General features: G+C 41.8%; 1 protein-coding gene across 3 annotated transcripts; it reads right to left on the bottom strand.

Annotated features, from left to right (window-relative positions):
• Positions 1-3989: 3989 nt before the first annotated feature.
• Positions 3990-20816, bottom strand: LOC132839204 (POU domain, class 2, transcription factor 1-like). 3 transcript variants are annotated; one of them, XM_060860042.1, is made up of 14 exons: positions 20695-20816; positions 14000-14065; positions 13822-13916; positions 11822-12004; positions 10239-10341; positions 9756-9856; positions 9436-9597; positions 9199-9340; positions 8959-9098; positions 8530-8709; positions 8330-8411; positions 7589-7907; positions 7404-7495; positions 3990-7299 (listed from the first exon to the last, which is right to left on the bottom strand). In XM_060860042.1, exons 1-14 carry the CDS (start codon positions 20738-20740, stop codon positions 7037-7039), a joined length of 1974 nt encoding a protein of 657 aa, XP_060716025.1. In that variant the 5' UTR covers positions 20741-20816; the 3' UTR covers positions 3990-7036. The 3 variants fall into 3 exon arrangements, with proteins under 3 accessions (XP_060716025.1, XP_060716024.1, XP_060716026.1); XM_060860041.1 differs by having other exon boundaries at positions 10239-10344; positions 20695-20815; XM_060860043.1 differs by having other exon boundaries at positions 7589-7883; positions 10239-10344; positions 20695-20813.
• Between the last annotated feature and the right edge of the window lie 702 nt (positions 20817-21518).

Raw genomic sequence — 21518 nt, forward strand, 5'->3', positions numbered from 1 at the left:
GTCTGTCTGTCTGTCGGTCTGTCTGTCTGTCTGTCTTCTCTGTGCCTGGTCGGTCTGTCTGTCTGTCTGTCTTCTCTGTGCCTGGTCGGTCTGTCTGTCTGTCTGTCTTCTCTGTGCCTGGTCGGTCTGTCTGTCTGTCTGTCTTCTCTGTGCCTGGTCGGTCTGTCTGTCTGTCTGTCTTCTCTGTGCCTGGTCGGTCTGTCTGTCTGTCTGTCTTCTCTGTGCCTGGTCGGTCTGTCTGTCTGTCTTCTCTGTGCCTGGTCGGTCTGTCTGTCTGTCTGTCTTCTCTGTGCCTGGTCTGTCTGTCTTCTGTGCCTGGTCTGTCTGTCTTCTGTGCCTGGTCTGTCTGTCTTCTGTGCCTGGTCTGTCTGTCTTCTGTGCCTGGTCTGTCTGTCTTCTCTGTGCCTGGTCTGTCTGTCTTCTCTGTGCCTGGTCTGTCTGTCTGCCTGTCTTCTCTGTGCCTGGTCGGTCTGTCTGCCTGTCTTCTCTGTGCCTGGTCGGTCTGTCTGCCTGTCTTCTCTGTGCCTGGTCGGTCTGTCTGTCTCTCTGTCTTCTCTGTGCCTGGTCTGTCTGTCTTCTCTGTGCCTGGTCGGTCTGTCTTCTCTGTGCCTGGTCGGTCTGTCTTCTCTGTGCCTGGTCTGTCTGTCTTCTGTGCCTGGTCTGTCTGTCTTCTCTGTGCCTGGTCGGTCTGTCTGCCTGTCTTCTCTGTGCCTGGTCGGTCTGTCTGCCTGTCTTCTCTGTGCCTGGTCGGTCTGTCTGTCTCTCTGTGCCTGGTCGGTCTGTCTGTCTGTCTTCTCTGTGCCTGGTCTGTCTGTCTGTCTGTCTTCTCTGTGCCTGGTCTGTCTGTCTGTCTTCTCTGTGCCTGGTCTGTCTGTCTGTCTTCTCTGTGCCTGGTCTGTCTGTCTGTCTTCTCTGTGCCTGGTCTGTCTGTCTGTCTCTCTGTGCCTGGTCTGTCTGTCTGTCTCTCTGTGCCTGGTCGGTCTGTCTGTCTGTCTGTCTGTCTCTCTGTGCCTGGTCGGTCTGTCTGTCTCTCTGTGCCTGGTCGGTCTGTCTGTCTTCTCTGTGCCTGGTCGGTCTGTCTGTCTGTCTTCTCTGTGCCTGGTCGGTCTGTCTGTCTGTCTGTCTTCTCTGTGCCTGGTCGGTCTGTCTGTCTGTCTGTCTTCTCTGTGCCTGGTCGGTCTGTCTGTCTGTCTGTCTTCTCTGTGCCTGGTCGGTCTGTCTGTCTGTCTGTCTTCTCTGTGCCTGGTCGGTCGGTCTGTCTGTCTGTCTTCTCTGTGCCTGGTCGGTCTGTCTGTCTGTCTTCTCTGTGCCTGGTCGGTCTGTCTGTCTGTCTGTCTTCTCTGTGCCTGGTCGGTCTGTCTGTCTGTCTGTCTTCTCTGTGCCTGGTCGGTCTGTCTGTCTGTCTGTCGGTCTGTCTGTCTGTCTGTCTTCTCTGTGCCTGGTCGGTCTGTCTGTCTGTCTGTCTTCTCTGTGCCTGGTCGGTCTGTCTGTCTGTCTGTCTTCTCTGTGCCTGGTCGGTCTGTCTGTCTGTCTGTCTTCTCTGTGCCTGGTCGGTCTGTCTGTCTGTCTGTCTTCTCTGTGCCTGGTCGGTCTGTCTGTCTGTCTGTCTTCTCTGTGCCTGGTCGGTCTGTCTGTCTGTCTTCTCTGTGCCTGGTCGGTCTGTCTGTCTGTCTGTCTTCTCTGTGCCTGGTCTGTCTGTCTTCTCTGTGCCTGGTCTGTCTGTCTTCTCTGTGCCTGGTCTGTCTGTCTTCTCTGTGCCTGGTCTGTCTGTCTTCTCTGTGCCTGGTCTGTCTGTCTTCTCTGTGCCTGGTCTGTCTGTCTGCCTGTCTTCTCTGTGCCTGGTCGGTCTGTCTGCCTGTCTTCTCTGTGCCTGGTCGGTCTGTCTGCCTGTCTTCTCTGTGCCTGGTCGGTCTGTCTGTCTCTCTGTCTTCTCTGTGCCTGGTCTGTCTGTCTTCTCTGTGCCTGGTCGGTCTGTCTTCTCTGTGCCTGGTCGGTCTGTCTTCTGTGCCTGGTCTGTCTGTCTTCTGTGCCTGGTCTGTCTGTCTTCTGTGCCTGGTCTGTCTGTCTTCTCTGTGCCTGGTCGGTCTGTCTGCCTGTCTTCTCTGTGCCTGGTCGGTCTGTCTGTCTCTCTGTGCCTGGTCGGTCTGTCTGTCTGTCTTCTCTGTGCCTGGTCTGTCTGTCTGTCTGTCTTCTCTGTGCCTGGTCTGTCTGTCTGTCTTCTCTGTGCCTGGTCTGTCTGTCTGTCTTCTCTGTGCCTGGTCTGTCTGTCTGTCTTCTCTGTGCCTGGTCTGTCTGTCTGTCTCTCTGTGCCTGGTCTGTCTGTCTGTCTCTCTGTGCCTGGTCGGTCTGTCTGTCTGTCTGTCTGTCTTCTCTGTGCCTGGTCGGTCTGTCTGTCTCTCTGTGCCTGGTCGGTCTGTCGGTCTGTCTGTCTGTCTTCTCTGTGCCTGGTCGGTCTGTCTGTCTGTCTTCTCTGTGCCTGGTCGGTCTGTCTGTCTGTCTGTCTGTCTTCTCTGTGCCTGGTCGGTCTGTCTGTCTGTCTGTCTTCTCTGTGCCTGGTCGGTCTGTCTGTCTGTCTGTCTTCTCTGTGCCTGGTCGGTCTGTCTGTCTGTCTGTCTTCTCTGTGCCTGGTCGGTCGGTCTGTCTGTCTGTCTTCTCTGTGCCTGGTCGGTCTGTCTGTCTGTCTTCTCTGTGCCTGGTCGGTCTGTCTGTCTGTCTGTCTTCTCTGTGCCTGGTCGGTCTGTCTGTCTGTCTGTCTTCTCTGTGCCTGGTCGGTCTGTCTGTCTTCTCTGTGCCTGGTCTGTCTGTCTGTCTGTCTGTCTTCTCTGTGCCTGGTCTGTCTGTCTGTCTCTCTGTCTTCTCTGTGCCTGGTCGGTCTGTCTGTCTCTCTGTCTTCTCTGTGCCTGGTCGGTCTCTCTGTCTTCTCTGTGCCTGGTCGGTCTGTCTGTCTTCTCTGTGCCTGGTCGGTCTGTCTGTCTTCTCTGTGCCTGGTCGGTCTGTCTGTCTTCTCTGTGCCTGGTCGGTCTGTCTGTCTTCTCTGTGCCTGGTCGGTCTGTCTGTCTTCTCTGTGCCTGGTCGGGCTGTCTGTCTTCTCTGTGCCTGGTCGGGCTGTCTGTCTTCTCTGTGCCTGGTCGGGCTGTCTGTCTTCTCTGTGCCTGGTCGGGCTGTCTGTCTTCTCTGTGCCTGGTCGGGCTGTCTGTCTGTCTGTCTTCTCTGTGCCTGGTCGGTCTGTCTGTCTGTCTGTCTTCTCTGTGCCTGGTCGGTCTGTCTGTCTGTCTGTCTTCTCTGTGCCTGGTCTGTGTGTATATTGATTTAGCAGCGATTACATTTTAAACACTGAGACATGACACTGTGGTAACAAAAAAAAGTTTAATGATATATACACAACTACAATATTTCCAATATTAACAGAAACCAAGACTACACAAGACACACACAGTAGACTACAACATTAATGCCTAATAACCTAAATGCAAGTTAAAATACTTTTTTCCATCCACATCAAAAGTTAAAACAGTAAATGATGTGAACACCCCTTTTTTTTTTTGCTTTTTTAAATGTTATTTTTTTTAAAATCAGCCCTTTCTGTACGATAAAACCGAGGAACATAAATCATGCCCTAGATAGTGAAATGTTTCGATCCTTAAAACGCGTCAACAGAAATTCTTGCTGTAGAAAAAAGTACAGATAAAAGCTGTTGATTAAAAGATTAGAAAAACAGGACTCGTAAGCAAAGCATTAAAGAAGAAGAAAAAGAAAGAGAAAGAGAGAGAGAGAGAGATATCTTTGGTTTTGTATCCATAACACATTGAAACACTTCCTTTTGGAAAAAAGCTCATGAGAATCAGTGTTGAGAACAATGCCAAGTGTCAGCATGAGACTAATCTTTATGTGTCCTGATGTGATCAAAACACAGTGTATGGATGATGTTTCCTAAGGAAAGCCAGAGGCGGCTGTGCTACATCACACACCATGAGGAAAGTCTTTGGTACTTTTTTTTTGGGCTATATTTTTATTCCCCCCAAGAGGATGTGAACACAAACTAGAATGAATTGAACCTGAAGCATGTGTAAATACTAATAAGAAATGACTAATAAGGCAAAACTCCTCCTTTGTGAGAAATATTGCGTCCTAGTTTGAGTTTCTCACCCAAACAAGGCAGTGCACCTGTTATTTAAACTAGGTTTACAGTAGATTGGTACGAGGCTACGTGCTGGAATACAGAAGCTGACATTACGTTACGCTCTATGAAAACTTCCATCGACCACAGAAGTCGAATTTTCTACCTGTAGTGCTTAGAAACACTCTATAGGCAAGCTTACTTAAGATACAAACGATCTGTTTAACGAGTTTTTTTGTCTAATAAATTATTTTCACACTTCTTCCGTCGCTGAAGTGTCGTGTCGTCTTAGTAAACGTAGCAAAAGTTGTAAGCAGATGTGTCATCACAATAAGCAGGATATCTGTCAAGTATCTATTTATACAGTTAATCCTCTGGTTTATAGCATAGCAAGCAGATTATGCTGTATAGCTGTATATAGTAACAACTAAAGATAAAGATTAAAACTATTGCCAGGAAACCTGACGAGAAGCGAGAGAGATCCATGTGCTAGCATCTGGTTAACATCATCCACAATGATAATCAAAGGAATGCAGGAAGAATTTGCTTTGGCATGTTAGAAATGAACCTTAAAGGTGCCCTTCCACACAAAACCGTTTTTACTTGTATTTTTTGATATGTATCAGGTCCATATGTGTTTGTGTTGTGTCGTGAATTTGATAACGCACTGTTACCTCCCCGGTCAGTTCTAGCCACTTAAAAGAAATAAGGGGAGAAATCAGATCAGTTTGAAAAGCTGCTCAGTCTGACGTCAGAGTGACTGAGCTCATTACTATTCATGAGCTCTCCCACTTGAGGCCGCGCCCCCAGAATTCGTGCAGCTCAGTGAGTTTCCTATACAGCAAGGATGGCTGAACGTCAACGGGCTTGTGAAGAAGCCATTCTGCCTCAATTCAAGGTGATTGTAAACAAATTTCCTCTAGACTAGGTTACTTATTGCGCTGGGTGAATGAATAGTCATGCTCTCATATCCTAGCGGTTAGCCAATCGGAGCCAAGCAGCATAGCTCATTTGAATATTCATGAGAACTGGTGCAAATCGAGCCGAGTCTTCCTGCAGGCTTTCTATACCACATTAGAATGGCTTGAAACAAGGTAACCAAGGCATTATTTCCACAAAAAAAGTTACAGAGTCCATGGTAAACTTCAGACATTACCACAAAAGTAATGAAATACGTGTGGCAGGGCACCTTTAATAGTAGTACTTACAGTGCAGTAGTTTTTTTTTGTTTTTTTTTAAATGTATTAATTACCAAAATGAGCATTAGGAAAGGTCTGTTTAATGCCAAAAAAAAAACCCCAAATACTTTTAGTATTATTAAATGAAAACCTGATTATTTTGCAGCATTCTGAGCATTTAAATAAACTGCATAGTGCTGGATAACTTTGGTGCCAAGTTTTTATGAAACGACAAATGACGACTAAACCTGTCTCTGAGCTTCTAGTGAAGAATTTATTTAAGTAGTTTGGATGTTTTTTGAAGCACAAAACCTTATTAATCATCTACTGATAATGAGAATTAGCTCCAAGTCCCCCGTTGTGCCTCAGTCAGTATTATACTTTAATACTAAACGCTGATGTATTACTAATAAACTGTGTTAGCTACGAAAGCAGAGGTCCAGCTTGTGTCATGCCTCTAGACACAGATGATTAACTGATGCTCGAGCGACGATGGCGAACGGAGAACATGTACAAAGTGGATCTGCTCGGCCTTTTCAGTGACCTGTACGTGTAGTCGTTTATATCTATGTCCACTTTGGTCGAAGCTTTTCATATCAGATCTACACACCCTCAGTGCCTCAGTCCACAGAGATCATGTCTGAGAGAATAAAGCCATGTATATTAGTTTAGCAGTTACTCAATTCTTAGGCAAATATACAAAGTGTTACAGTGTGCAAAGCTACATTGTTGACTTCTCTCAATAAACTGATCAGACATTTGGTTTAGCGGTTATGAAAATCACTAAGATAAAAGGCTGGCGTCAGCATCCCTATAAAACAGACCTTCAGAATTGACGAACTGCAGTTCAACTGAATCGGATAAGTTATCGTGTATGAAGGGATGCGTCATCTGTGGTTCAAAGCCTCATCTATTCAGAACCTGAATCTAATTAACTTCTCCCTCCTACATGAACCTTAACATCAGTGCTGTTTGTAGACATCATCTGCCCTCAAGTGACTGCCACATTGGGGCACTAAAGTAAGATCAGTGTTTGCAGACAAGAGTTGGACAGAACAAAGACTCCTTGCACTGCTCGTAAAGAGACCCAGCTTTGAATCAGAGCCTCGGATTTATTACTAGTTTTAAAGCCTTCTAACCGTGTTCATAAATTGATACATTAGTTAGAACAATATATATTTATTTATATATATATATTTATTTTAAAAGACTTCTAAAAACATCTACTGAGACAACGTGAAGTAACATGTCCGACTCAAACCGTAAAATATATGCAAGGATCTTGGTTATAAATCTGGAATACGGACCTGCACGACAGACCCAGAAATAAAAAGAACCTTGCACAAAGTGAACATAAGCTCGTCTATGCCCAGTAATCTCGTTTAAGGATGATTAACGTGATCTCAAAATCTCACTTTTTTTTTTTGGTTCGATCAAAAGGTTATTTTTTTTTTCCTTTTTAAAAAGAGATTGATTTCAGGAAAAGCATCCCACAACCCATGCAAAAAGATGTCTACAAAGATTCCACCTGCTTCTTCAGCATCACTATACCATCAAATAATTTCCATGAAGGCTCCAAAACAGCTGCTAGGACAGACAGTTGGTTTGTCCATAAACAGGTAACAAATTCTCCTGGGGCAAGGATAAAAATTTGCAGTTATAATAAAATGTTTCAGTATTTGGTAGTAGCAAAGGGATTAAATAAATGTCTAAAAAGAGAGTGAGGGAAGAAGCAAAATGTTCATTGAGCCTTGGAGGCCACAGTGATGCTTTTAACTGGCAGAGCACTCTGGTGCACATCACCAGTAACCTGTAGGTTAAGAGCGCCGCCACCAGCTCCGCCTGCTGAAAGCACACCGGTGGGGAGCAGAGACAGGGGTGAGTTGAAAAGAACAGGAGTGGTCATCAGATTGGGCGTGGGACCTCCTGAACTGGTATTGGCAAAGAGCACATTGCCGTTTCCATCGATAGAGGTTATGGGTAGCGCCCCTCCAGATGCAAGGGCTTGGGTGACAAAAACAAATAAAACACAGATAGAAGCATTAACTGATATAAAACGAGATGGTTAAAATGTAGTCAAATGTACACAAGAGAGAAGATTCACTAACCCTGAATAGTGGCCAGTGTAGTGTTGTTCATCAGTGCTGTTGGAGTCAGAGCATTGCCAAGCGAGGCTGGTGCTAAGCTTAGTAACGCCCCCCTGAAATAGCAGATTTAACTATTAACCAAACACTCGAGCTGACAATGTTAAAATTTAACATTAAAAACGCTTCTGATCATGTACAGTGCATACCCCTGGGTTAGCTGTGAAGGTGATATAATCCCTGGGTTAAATCCTGCTGCCGCTGCCATGGCTGCCAGGTTTGCGCCACCCAGCCCTGCTGGAGACACGAGAAACTGTCCAGTTGACGTTGCTATGGTGGACCCAGTCTCTGTTGTCCTGACCAGTTCCTGTTTTGCACTGGACAGAGTTGCTGTAGCAGAAGGAGTAAGTGACAAGGATGTCACGGGCGGAGCTGGAGTGGCGACAGCAGGTGCCAAAGAGATGACTGTTGCAGTGTTTGAGGTGACTGGTCCTAGAGTTGTACCTGAGGTCAACAGAAAATCAAGCACTGGAAGAAACACCCAAAAAATTTCAGTACTTATTTTGTTTACAAAACAATGTATAGAGGCTCCAACAGGAATACCCCAGAGCTTAATGCTGGGTCATCAGTTATTCAGAAAGTAGCTTCCATTTCATTTTTAATGTGTTCAGGTCCTCTTTTCTGAGAATGTTAGGACTTTTGATCATTTCTAATTTTTGGAGAATTTACTTAATCCAAGATTTTCACTACAAATCAACATGTATAATGTGTTTTCCTGGATTAGAACTGAGTCACATTTTCCCTATGCATCCTTGACAACCTAACTAAATTTGTACATCTAATGGACATTAAAAAAAAAAGAGCAGATAAAATGGGACGTTTTGGTGCCAGTCATTCATGAAAAAACCCTCTAAATGAGGACTATGTTTAATAACAAAACAACAACATACCAGCAAGTGTGAGGTTGGGAACAGAGGCAGTGCTGAGAGAGAGCCCTGAACTGGCATTCAGTGTGTTTGACGCACTAGAGATCTGTCAACATTAATGATAACACAAAAGGACAATTATCAAAAGCTACGGACACATTTTCTAGGTCACAAATGGATTTATGTGACTAAAAAGCAACTATAAATTTAACCAAATAACCCACCACTGACGGCGAGTTGGTGAAGACCGTTTTGATGGGGGTGTTGATTGTGCTGCTGCTCGGAGGGTTGATCCTCTTCTCCTTCTGCCGACGGTTACAGAACCACACTCTCACCACCTCCTTTTCCATGTTGAGCTGATCTGCGATCAGTGTTATCTCCTCAGAAGTAGGCTTCTGACTTTGCTGTAAAAGGGATTGCAACACAGAATACTGGTTTATCTGAATTGACTTCCACTTTCTGAAATGCACAGCAACATTTTCAGCTCATCTACCCTGGATAACGTTACCCTCATTAAATCAGCACTAATATGCAATGTATACAGCAAGAGAAGAAAACAAATAGCGTGTCATATTTGGCTTGTAATCAACATGTTTGACTTGTTATAAGCATGGTAACTCTGACCCCTAGTGTTTATAAGTCTGTTCTCCAACCTCAAGAAAGCTTTTCTCCAAGGCAATACGAATGTTGGTATCAATGCTGGTTCTTTTCTTACGGCGTCGATTTAGACCCTCACAAATTCCTGGGGACATGTCACTGGGACTGGAAACGGCAGATTCTGATGTCATATTTTCTATAAACAGAAAGTTAAAAAAAAAGTAAAAAATAGTTAGCATTTAAAATGGTTACTGAAACCAATATACAAAGTTTGGTGAAAGAGAGGTAAGACAGACCAGCATCATTCAGCCACTTCTCCAGCAATGGTTTGAGCTTGCACATGTTCTTGAAGCTCAAGTTCAAGGCCTCAAAACGGGAGATGGTGGTCTGGCTAAAGTCATTCCCATACAGCTTTCCCATGGCCAAGCCAACATCTCCCTGGTGATTAAATGTAAAGAAATTACTGAAGTTATCAAAAAAAAAAGTTTATATCAGTCTAGAACAACCAGCACAATATTGTGCACTTGAGGTACCTGAGTAAAGCCCAGTTTAATCCTTCTCTGTTTAAAGGCCTTGGCAAACTGCTCTAGTTCCTCCAGTTCACTGGCCTCTTCCACTAGAGAAGCATCCACCCGCTTCGTTGTGAGTGGTGCAGCAGATGGCATAGCAGCGATCTTTCGTGAAGGTGTTGCTGCCTATGGAGAACAAAACATGCAGCTTTGACGTGCAAGGAAAAGAAAAAACAGCTAAGATAATTAAAATCAGTGAGTTGGTTCTGATATCATGGTCTGAAAAGCTTCTAAAGAAAACATGGAGACTGAATATTAGAGTCAGCTGAGATTATTGATCGGACCTGTGTAGTCAGAGCAATGCTTGGCTGAGGCTGCAGGATCTGGGCTTGACTTTGAGGTAGTTGTGTCAGAAGATTCTGGGCTTGAAGGCCTTGTAGAAGTCCTAAAAAAAGAAAGAAGTCTGAATGAGCCATTGCTTGGCTCGTGTGTGTGAGAAAGACGACTTTCCTCATACACTGCCTGTGAAACTGCACGAGTGGTTGGCTGGATTCATGCATCTTGGAGGAAGCATGTGATAGCTTTCACCGTTTGGTGTTTACAGCAGTCATATATAAATAAGAACTTGCTGGTGGTTGGGAATTCATCATGACTAAATTCGGAAAGGGGAAAAAGGTCATCCGTTCAGGTAAGAGATGAATCGTGCAGGCTGTTTTCAAATTTCAGGAGAACTTGACTGCATATGTAAAGACTCTTCCTTCAGAGACACACAAAATGAAACATGCTGGGCTTCACTGTGCTTTGAATGTTGTTGTAAGAGTTCATACCAGTCTGGCCTTGAGGTGAGGGGGAGATGATAAACTGAGCAGGCTGAAGCTGTCCTGGCTGCACCAACACAAACTGCTGCAGGTTAAGACCCGTCGGTTGCAGCTGCTAAAGGTAAACAAACACACCAATTGATGCAAAGGGAACCACAATATGACAAATATCATGTTACTCAGTCAAAAGCCTTAACAGTGAAAGAAAAAAAAAAAATAAATAATAAAGCCTCACAAGAAAGGGCCCTCTTGGATTTTTTCCAGTGCAGCAATGCCAGACTTAAAATACTCCACTATTAGCGGTGAAGACATCATTATAAACTGCAACAGGTCTACTTTTATTTGTATCCGTTTTTATTTCGTAAACAACAACAAAAATAAATAAATAAATACTAACAGGATCTGCTTTCCGCTGCATCCAGCTCTGTGAATTTTTATCTGGAGTGCGTCAAACGTTGCGCAGATGAGAGAAATATATCAGTATATATTCTCAGTTTGTGTAATATGCACAAAAACCTACAATGTGTATAGTTTAGTCTTAGCTCATTAGCGCTAATCCAGACACACTCGTTCACATCGTATGCTATTTATGTTGTAATAGTCAGCGTGAACTATTCAAACGTAGGGTTGCAAAATTCCAGGAATTTTCAAGGCTGGAAACTTTCCATGGGAATTAACGGGAATATATGGAAATAAACTGGGAATTAAAAAAAAAATGCAGAGTTGCCTATAACAAGGAACTTAAATGTGCTTAAATTGCAGCATAATTTTGTTTAAAACAACAAGATTTAATGCAGTTTAAGTTGACTTGTACCCTACCCTAATTTACCGGAAACTTTCCGCCCCTTTGCAACCCTATTCAAACGTGTTAAATCCCCACCTCTGCCTCCACCTTTCCATTCCACCTTGATAGACCCATTGGAGGTGGCACATCGTCTCCCCAGGTGTGACAATACATCAATATTCATGGTGGTGACACTCCCTCACATACAGTGTCACACACCATCACACTGATTAACGTGTGTATGTGAATAAATGAACAGAACGGTTTTTGGAACAATGTAAACAAAGATCTACAAAACTCAGGGCACAAAAGTTAAAGAAAATAAACTTAAAGCTACTAAACACGTTTCAACTTGATTTTCTCACACATCTAAACATACGCATGCTTGATGCTTACATATATTGTAGCAGAACACGTGTTTAATCAAGTGTAATGAGTTTTTTTTTAATTAATATGCTATAAGCTTACTGAAATAAGATCAATAATCATGGTAAGTCAACTTAGTATAGCGGTGATTGTGGGATGTATTAGCCTAGTGCTTAAGGTGTTGCAAGTTTGATTCCTACATCCACCAAGCTGCCACTGCTGGGCCCCTGAGCAAGGCCCTTAACCCGCAATTGCTCAGTTGTATAAAAAATGAGATAAAATGTAAATCGTTCCAGATAAGAGCGTCTGCTAAATGCTGTACATGTAATGTAAATGATTACTCAGATTTGTTCAGTAGAACCACAGTAAAGGAAACAAAGATAAACCTATCAACACTGATAACATTTCGAGAGCACAAACGTTACGTATTTGTTGTACTTACCGGTGCTATCTGGATAGGCTGAGAGAGAGGGATCTGAGTGATGGGTGTAGCAGCAGAAGCAGAGAGGTTGGCTCCAGTGGTGCTGCTCTGCTGCCCGGCGGATTGCTGCTGCACGGCGGCTGCCAGGATCTGCTGAGCCTGCTGCAGAAACAACTGCTGCTGCTGTGCTGAAGTCAGACTCAACTACACACACACACACACACACACACACACAAACTTTAGGATAAACACGTATGATAAAAACAGACAACCATCACTCTACTGAATCAAGGATCATTACTGCATCATGCTATGGGAGCACTGAAGATTTAAAATAAATAAATAAATAAATAAAAACAAGACAACAAGCCTCACTAAATGAGATGGTTATCAAGCATGATTACAAACCCATTATGCTGGTTACTGCTAGCAGTCACGCTAACTGTAATCTGTTATTTAAAGGTGCCCTTCCACACAAAATTTTTTGATATGTGTTAGGTCCATATGTGTTTGTGTTGTGTCGTGAATGTGAAAACAAACTGTTACCTCCCCGGTCAGTTCTAGCCACTTAAAAGAAATAAGGGGAGAAATCAGGTCAGTTAGAAAAGCTGCTCAGTCTGACGTCAGAGTGACTGAGCTCATTACTATTCATGAGCTCTCCCACTTGAGACCGCGCCCCCAGAATTCGTGCAGCTCAGTGAGTTTCCTATACAGCAAGGATGGCTGAACGTCAACGGGCTTGTGAAGAAGCCATTCTGCCTCAATTCAAGGTGATTGTAAACAAATTTCCTCTAGACTAGGTTACTTATTGCGCTGGGTGAATGAATAGTCATGCTCTCATATCCTAGCGGTTAGCCAATCGGAGCCAAGCAACATAGCTCATTTGAATATTCATGAGAACTGGTGCAAATCGAGCCGAGTCTTCCTGCAGGCTTTCTATACCACATTAGAATGGCTTGAAACAAGGTAACCAAGGCATTATTTCCACAAAAAAAAGTTACAGAGTCCATGGTAAACTTCAGACATTACCACAAAAGTAATGAAATACGTGTGGCAGGGCACCTTTAACTCTGACTGTGGCATTTCTCAAACAAGCACCACAGGAGAAATCGCTTATGAAACATACGCACGTGTCTACGTTCTTGTGTCTATTTAAAAAGCTATTCACCGAACACACAATATTCGTTGGGTGAGGACGACAGAGAGGGTTTAAGGCCAGCGTCAATGTCTATGGACTTATATGAAGACTGAATATTAGGATTACTGTTATTATTATACTTATTTTGTACGATTTAACATTGGCATCGAATTAAATTCAATGAAACCTGACAAACTCTTTACGATCCTAGACGGAATCTTTTTTGATTCAACTTCCCACTCGCCAATAAATTCGACTCTGAAGCATTCACCATCTACAATGGCGAGATTATTAAGCGCCTCCGTCGTCAGTGACGTTTGCATTTTTATTTCTGCACAGCAAAAGTCAATGAAATCAGATTAACACGAGAGGCAAAGACCATCAATATCAAGTAAAGCTACCGATAAGGGTAGAAATAAAAAGCCGCCGTGATGATTGTGAGAGAATTAGTTGAGGAAGCTAAATCTTGGATGAAAGTTTGGACGGCAAAAACTCATTGGGGGAATCAAATTGCCTGTAGTCGCATTATGTAAATGAGGGTATTATGCAGTGTAAATACATTCTGCATAGATTTGCATATTCTTCTCCACCTGTTTTGGAATGACTGCAGCGGCGTTTAATTAACATACCACTCTGATCTCTCGAGCTCATTTCTAACAGATAATGAGTGGCCATGGTACTTTCTTAATAAATTACACTGACTTGTCTCCATGCGGAATGAATTTTTACTATAAGAACCCAGAGAGGTTAATATCCCCTTAGTCTGCATCCTCATTCTAAACCAATAGAACACTGAAAGCATCTAGAAGGTGACTGCAACCCTATTAAGTGTGTGTGTGTGTGTGTGTGTGTGTGTGTGTATATTAATGAGAACATCCACTACCTGTTGGAGCAAGGCTTGTGCCTGCATGTTGCTGATTGCACTTGTTGCTTGTCCATTTGGTTTTTGCTGCAAGTCCAGGCCGTTTGTTTGAGCAGCTACAAAGGAAAGGGAGACAGTTTACTCACATGCTTCACAGAAAACAAATCACACACTAACACAAAGGCAGGAGAGGATTTACCTTGGACTCTGTGTATTCCATTCTCCATGGCAGTTTTACTTGATTCTGTTGCTGTGCTTGTAGAATCTGCCGAGCAGGACGAGAGAAGAAAGAAAGAAAAAGACCAGAGTTATCCATATTAGTGATGAGGTCTTGACCTAAGTGACTGAGATTCATCTCTTACTCCGACTGGATTAACTGTGAAAGCTTAATGACCTCTAAAATTGCACTCATCCTTTGTGCTGCCTGACTCACAGCTTTTCAAATCCTACGTTCGATATTAGAAGCACTTTATTACGAGCCTTAAAAAAAAAAAAAAAAAAAAATCTCAGCAAAATTAGCTAGTGGCTACTTACAAAGATAAAGTACGCCATGGTTCACAAAGCAAGCATGCACGACCAGCGCAAACTTTTAAAAGCAAAATGCTTTTTTTTTTTTTTTTTACTTAAAATCCAACACTTTCATGGCTTTCCCCAGACGGATTAAACTACAGTCTTATTCTCAAAACAATCTGACAAAAAACAACAACAAAAAAAAAAATGAAGGTGAAAGATTGCGACCAGAGTAAATCACGTCCATAACTCAGAGCGCTCCCACACTCGGATACCTCAACGTTCGCCGATACAAAAATAATAGAAACCAGTGCACATAAGTGAAAGACACTCACCAGACACTCTCAAATCCATGAGCTCTAGCATGAAACATCTTCACACAAATGCAAGATTTAAGCATGGGATAGAAGCCGCGTGCTGAACAAAAAGCAAAACTACAAGATCACCTATGATATTGTTCAAATGAAACAAAGGTAAAAAGCCTGCAGATATCTACAGCTCCTCTGACCCACACAGACGCAATACTGAAAATTGCAGCTAGGAGCATGAGTTCCCTCACCCTCGCCAGAGCGAAACAAAGAATGCAACTGGAACACTAGCATCCATAATGAAGCTTAATCAGTATTCAGCTGATTAAAGCTATATGCAAATAGAGCGCCCGATCCTCGTTAGCCAAGAGCAGCTTTGAAGTCCTGCAAGTAATTCATTTCAGAGAGAGTGAGAGAGAGAGAGAGAGAGACCTCAGAAAGATTTCTGCATAATTCAAAAACGCTCATAAATATTTATCATTTCATTAGCATATTAATTGGATAGCTTCTTGGGTATGGCAGGCATGGCAGCTAGGGAGAAGTAAAAGCCCAATTACTGCCAGCGTGTGACTGTTTTAATTAAAGGGAAAGTGAGAAACACCCCCCACGATGCAATATCAGCCATCACAACAGAGAAATTTATTTGTCAGCTAGTCCACTGTGGCAAGGCTCAAAAGCAACACGGGAATAAACAGAATTAAACAATTTACAAACTCGGAAACTATGAAAAGCTTTAAGCACCAGGATGCATATTAAACAGGATTACCTTTACAGAAAACGCTCCGATTGTAAATGATTCACTAACACGAGAGATATTGTTTATTTCTAATAATTGAGCCTAAGCCTAACCCTGCTTACAGCCCACAACATGAAACAGCTGAGATGGTTTTGTAATTGTTTACATATTTTACTATATGCACCATTACTGCTGTGTTGTGTGCCAAGTATCCAACTCGGTGCAAAAGGTATATGTGGATTTCAGAGGCATCATCTAGCTACAGGCTTCGGTTTCATACTCAACGCAAACCGTTGGCCATTAAACACTATACAGCCATAAAAGACACTACCGACTCATCCTTATGCCTAGAGAACAAGATCTCCAAATCCCTCTTTTTCAGGAAAGCGTGACTGCGACTTTGGCTCCGTTCACACCTGGCATTAACATGCCTCCTGGGTGATGGAATCGTTTTCGTCGTTTTCTGTCAAGGCATACAAAGGCCACTCATTTATTTCCTAGATAAAAATGTCACACGAATCCTCTCTGAAATGTTTTAATTGTGTTGTCTGCAACTTACGGTTTAAAAACCAGCTCCTTTTGTCTCTGTTCTTACAGCATGGTCTTTCTTTATTACCCAAGCAGCAGAGAGCTACCATGAAGTGTGAGTTCCCAACACTCGAGACCATGCTCACACCTGTACATTTAGCACTTACAATCACCCAAACCACATGTTAAAGCCAGCTGTGAACGAGGTCTTTGTCAACATTAAAGCCTGAGTAACTGGCTGTAGTAGTGGTTTCTGTACTATTTTGAAAAAGAAACAAGATATATATTAGAAAACAAAAACAGGAAGAACCAACTGGTGAACTTGAGGTACAGTGTAGTGTGAAGAAATTGGGCTATTTCTATACTGTGTACAAGCAGGATTTTTTTTTTTTAGCTGTTTTTAACATTCGGTTATGGCACGCCATATAACTTCTGTTCTTATAAAAGTTTCTTTTGACAGTTAGAGGCTGCTGTTCATCTCTCTTCTTGCGACCAGTTGTATGGTTCCTTACAGCTGCTGAAACGCTCACAATACACAAACGTTCGCCTGCAGCGAGCCGGGCTGCTGAACACAGGCAGTTTTGCCTTGAGGAAAAAAAATGTTTTTGATGCTGCATCAAAGTACTTTGACACTTTTGTGCAAGCGCGTTCAAAGCAAGGTCGTGATCGGAGCTCGCCACAAAAAACAATCCTGTTCTTATTAATTCAACAAATTTAACAAAATAAAATTAACTATACACAACTTAATTGGTCGAGTACTTTCTGGCCCACTTAAGAAGATGAGGTACATCCAAAGGTAAAGAGAAAGCTGAAAAATTAATCATCATAAACGTTAAGTGGACTCATCGTTGATTACTGTGACAGCAAAAATGGTGTTTGAGCGACTGCGGTTACATTGCACAAGACTAATCAATAACTTTCACGTCGACCATCACGCCTCCGTCAGCAAACACTGTTAATTATCTGCTGGAAGCCTGAATAAAGTGCATTTTCTTCCTGTGTTCCCTTTGAAAAATGAATGCTTTAATAAGCTCATTAAAAAAGACCCAGAACAGCTCTGAATAGGATCAGGAGAATGAGTGAGTTTTATCACATTCGCAGGCTGAGGATGTAGATGAATTGCCATTCATGGTTAAACATAGTCCTAGTGAGAAATTTGCTAACACTGACGTGCTACAGAACCAGCAACAGATGAACTTTCTGAGAATATTCTATTCAGTCATGGACTAGAAATAGACTTCAGCTCCAAATATAATTCTCAATTAGGAAAAACGTCCCACGCAGATTCAAGTGCCTCGATTTATTTAAAGACAAAATGACGTACAGCGTGTTTAAGCAAAACCTAAACACAAACAGAAAAACAAGGAGATAGATCCAGACTCTAGCATCTAGTATTCTAAAGCAGGGAATGCGTGTTCATTTGTAATGACTGAATTTATTTAAAAAGGAGTACAGAAGGAAAGTGATTTTGGCTCTGAAACACCATGTTTAGACGACCGAGTTCCTCTTAGCTGTGATAGAAAACAAAAACCAACTAAACAACACTTTAGGATGGAGAGAACAGCGCTGGTGACTCCAATGTCAAGAGCCAAAAGTTCTCAACACTCACCTAAAGAACATGTTGCCTTTTCACCCTACAGCAGCTGGGTGTGAAAGAGGGGATGTGAAAAGGGACATAAGCCGACAGGCTATTCAATTTTTCCTCTCCTGCAGTACAGCGATGTGGTCAGAAACGGGAAACTCTTTCTTTACTACAAACAAAATGCTAGTGTTGTTCAGGATTTTTGAATTGAAACGCTAACTCTTGCTTGGCTCTTCAACACCCACTGTTTTGTGTTTATGTGTGATGCGGCAGAGCAGTTTCTGTGAATCTGACTGGTTTCTGACGTCGTAAAACCTGTGCTCTTTGTTAAATGATGTAAAGGGAGGAAATTTGGGCACAGTGATGTCGGGCATGTCTGAACCAGCAAACAACGATTCTGAATCAGTGAATTCTCACAATCTATTTGAAACCCTCAGGATCTACAAAGTCGAATACAAACGTGTTCATTTAAGATGCTCTCCGGCTAGGTACAACCAAAATTCATGGCAGAAAATTTTAAGAGTTATGCAAGAGCTTCGTACGTTGTCGTTTTAGTCAAAAAGTTGTACGAAGGGGAAAGATCCAGCTTACACATACATTTAATTATATGCATGGGTTGCAGTGAAAAAATCAAATTCACCACACACACTTCTCTCTGCTCCCTCACTGGCTTTTTATTTCAATACTATTAGGAGCTTCAGCTAATAGAACTTCTGAGAGTCAACTTATGAATATGAATAAACAGTTTGAATCTGCTTATGAATATTCATGAGCAGTGGGTGGTAGAGAGGCAGAAAAGCTACTTTATAACAACTTATTAGTCATGCACAGGCAGGACTTTCTGAACAAGAACCACTTGATTTGCATTTCATATACTCGAAAAATGATGCAAAACTCCAAAAATCAGCAACAACTTCTAAGTTTTATTTTTCAATTGCGAATCTGAATTTTACTGGAAATAAAAGCTGCTATATTCCTAATAATCAAACAGGGCTACAGATGTCACCGATCACATTTAAAGTACCTCCAACTGAATCTGAATCATCTAAAATAATATTTTAAAAAAAATTACTCAAACATCTCTGTACGTGTAGATGCCGATAAATAGCGATGAATATGCATGATAGGCAAATTGGATGAGTTTTTCTGTCACATGTAGCTCTGAATGTATTTTCACCATAACCAACATCTAGGGTTGATTTATAATTCTGAGAACGTACAAAAAGTACAGAAGTCAAGATGTAGCAAATTTTTTGCAGGATGAAAACTGTTGGGGAACAAAGAAACATTCATGGAGACAGCGGTGTTCAAAGTCACAAACGTAAACTGGTGCTTATGAATGTGATTGAATGTGCATGACATTCTCTGTTAATGCAAGCTACAGAACAACAAACTGCTAGAAATGGAATGTCATGTGTAAGGGAGTATTCTGTACATCACATGTGTGGAACTGTTTCAAATCACCTGTTCACACCTAAAGGAATTCTGATCCGATCCAAGCCACTTCCACTGAAAGTCTCGACCGATCTCCGCACTAGTCTGTTTCATTAACAGGATAAAACTGAACACTGACGTATGAAGTAATAAATGCCACACGCGGTGCCAGTTGAGCACCAAATATATTCTCTTGCGTTAATAAATGAGGCCTTTCTTCCTCCCACCAGCTCTGTACCCAAACTTTTATTCAGATAGTAGAGTATAAAGCAAAGACTCCTGTGACTTTCTCTGTTGGCTCCTGTGGGATTGGTTTCATAATTTGCACCATCACCTTCTCAGCTAGTCAAACCTTTGACGATGTTATTTTAATAGTCATTAAAATCATCACAAACACTAGCAACAATCACAACATTAACAGGATTACTGTAGCCAAATATCGGGTTGAATCGTCTTCTAACTAACTACATTTGAGATTTACATCTAGTATAGAAACAGAATATGAACAGAATCAGACATTTTAACTGACGTAGCAGGGAAGGCTTTCTTTAAAGAGCAGTGTTCAAAACAGGACACTGTTTATACTAGTAATATTAAGCCACAAAAGCCGTATGCTTGTATTGTTACGTCACAACACGGAGACTCATTTGCATGAAGTGATCAGAATTTGCATAATTTCTCTGCCATCCCGTTCCACCTTGCCGACATAACCTGTTCACCAAAATACATCAAGTTCCTTTAAAAAAAAAAAAAAAAACACGTTTACCTCGTTAAACAAACGAAAACTTTTCACTTGCAGGTATTTTATTGACTTTTTTGAAGAAAAAAACAAACAGTTCTCGTTTTCTGTAAAAGAGCGCGCGCGCGCACATTTACACGGGGGATTAAATCATTCATGAATACGGCGCTTGTACATATGAATATTCATAAACTGGACTGTTCTTCATCAGCGCTGACAAACACCGGCGTTTATAACCTTCCTGGAGTTAAACATAACCAATGAAGCGTTCACAGAATAATCTAGGGTTTATTTATTTATTTAAAACTCGACTGAAGCGTCCACACAGCGCTCGGCTTGTTAAATAAAGACAAGATTACCGACATGTTTATTCGAATATATACATTTATGTAAACTCCTGATAAAGATTAATATTACACTGTTTACAGTAACTCGTTAAGTTAACATTGTGAAAACAAAATGCCGGGGGAAACAAAACAATCAAAAAAAGTGTTAAGAAGCTTTAATAACGATGCGTTATAACTGCAGAACATAACTGAAGTATGACTTGTAGTGCAGAAGTATATCCATGAGATAAACTAGTCGATATGAATATGTAAATTTGTTGTTGAATAACTCGTTTTGTTTGGCTCGGTGCCCTGAGGTAACTCGAGGCATCATTAACATTAGCTTGTTAGCATCTCGGCTAACTCCATCTCCACAGCTTCATAAAGCAGCGTGCTAGCTATCTAGAAACCCACCGGGTTACTTTTATTTCACTCAAATCGCATTCACGACCGTTACAACACCCAGATACACGTTTATCCCTTAAAACCTGACGTAAATAAGCGCGTAAATTCACGCAATTTAAACGGACAAGAGTTTCTTGTTTTGTTTTGTTTGTAGCTAACGACGCTAATCTAACTTGCTAAGCTAAAGTAGCTGATTTCGTTGTTAGAACAAAAAAAAGCCATCAAACGACGATTTAAAAAAAAAAAAAAGCGCACAATTCCTCGCACGGAGAAGAAGATGCTAGGAAAGGGAAAATGATTATGAATATGTAAAATGTAATGATTACCTGCTCTCAAGCGCTCATCTTGACTCGCTGAGCCTCTGTCCGCCATTTTGAATATTTAGTACAAGTCACAACCCATCCCTGATAAACACAGGGAGAAAATGCATAGGCCAAACCCCCGAATCAGGAAAAGTTCCTCCTTACTAACTGGGGACAAACCTAAGTGTTTAAAAACATCAGTAATAAATCCTTATTTTATAATAAGCCGACACTTTTAATCAGAAATAGGTCATTTGTTTACCATTTACATTACATTTACTATGTATAAAAGTTAAAGTGAAAGCCATTTTTAGGCATTGTGTCCACAATTTTTTTCTGATAAATTACTTAAAGTATTAATATATCTACAACCACAACATTTGGTATTAAAATATTATATTCAAATTCAAATTTATTTGTACGGTGCTTTTTTTTACCATCGATGTTGTCTCAAAGCGGCTTTACGGAACATAAACATAGAACAAAATGCTATTATAAAGAATAATATAAAGATTAATATAATGCAAAAGTTCAAGATTAACATGAGATATATTTAAATGTGTTTTTATTTATCCCCAATGAGCGAGTCTGAGGTGACTCAGGTGACTGTGGTGAGGAAAAACTCCCTTAGCTGGAAGAGTAAGAAACCTTGAGAGGAACCAGACACAAAGGGGAACCTCATCCTCATGTGGGTGACACTGGAGGGTGTGATTATAAATATACAGTCTGATAAATGTTGTGTTGATGCAAAAGACTACATGCAGTTGGCATCTTCTCTTTAGCATCGCAGTCCAACTGGAGCTGGAACATCTCTAGATGCCTCAGGATTCTCACAGAGTCGGCCTCAT

Source organism: Tachysurus vachellii, chromosome 24 (genome assembly GCF_030014155.1).
Source record: "Tachysurus vachellii isolate PV-2020 chromosome 24, HZAU_Pvac_v1, whole genome shotgun sequence".
In the NCBI taxonomy this organism is placed as follows: domain Eukaryota; kingdom Metazoa; phylum Chordata; class Actinopteri; order Siluriformes; family Bagridae; genus Tachysurus; species Tachysurus vachellii.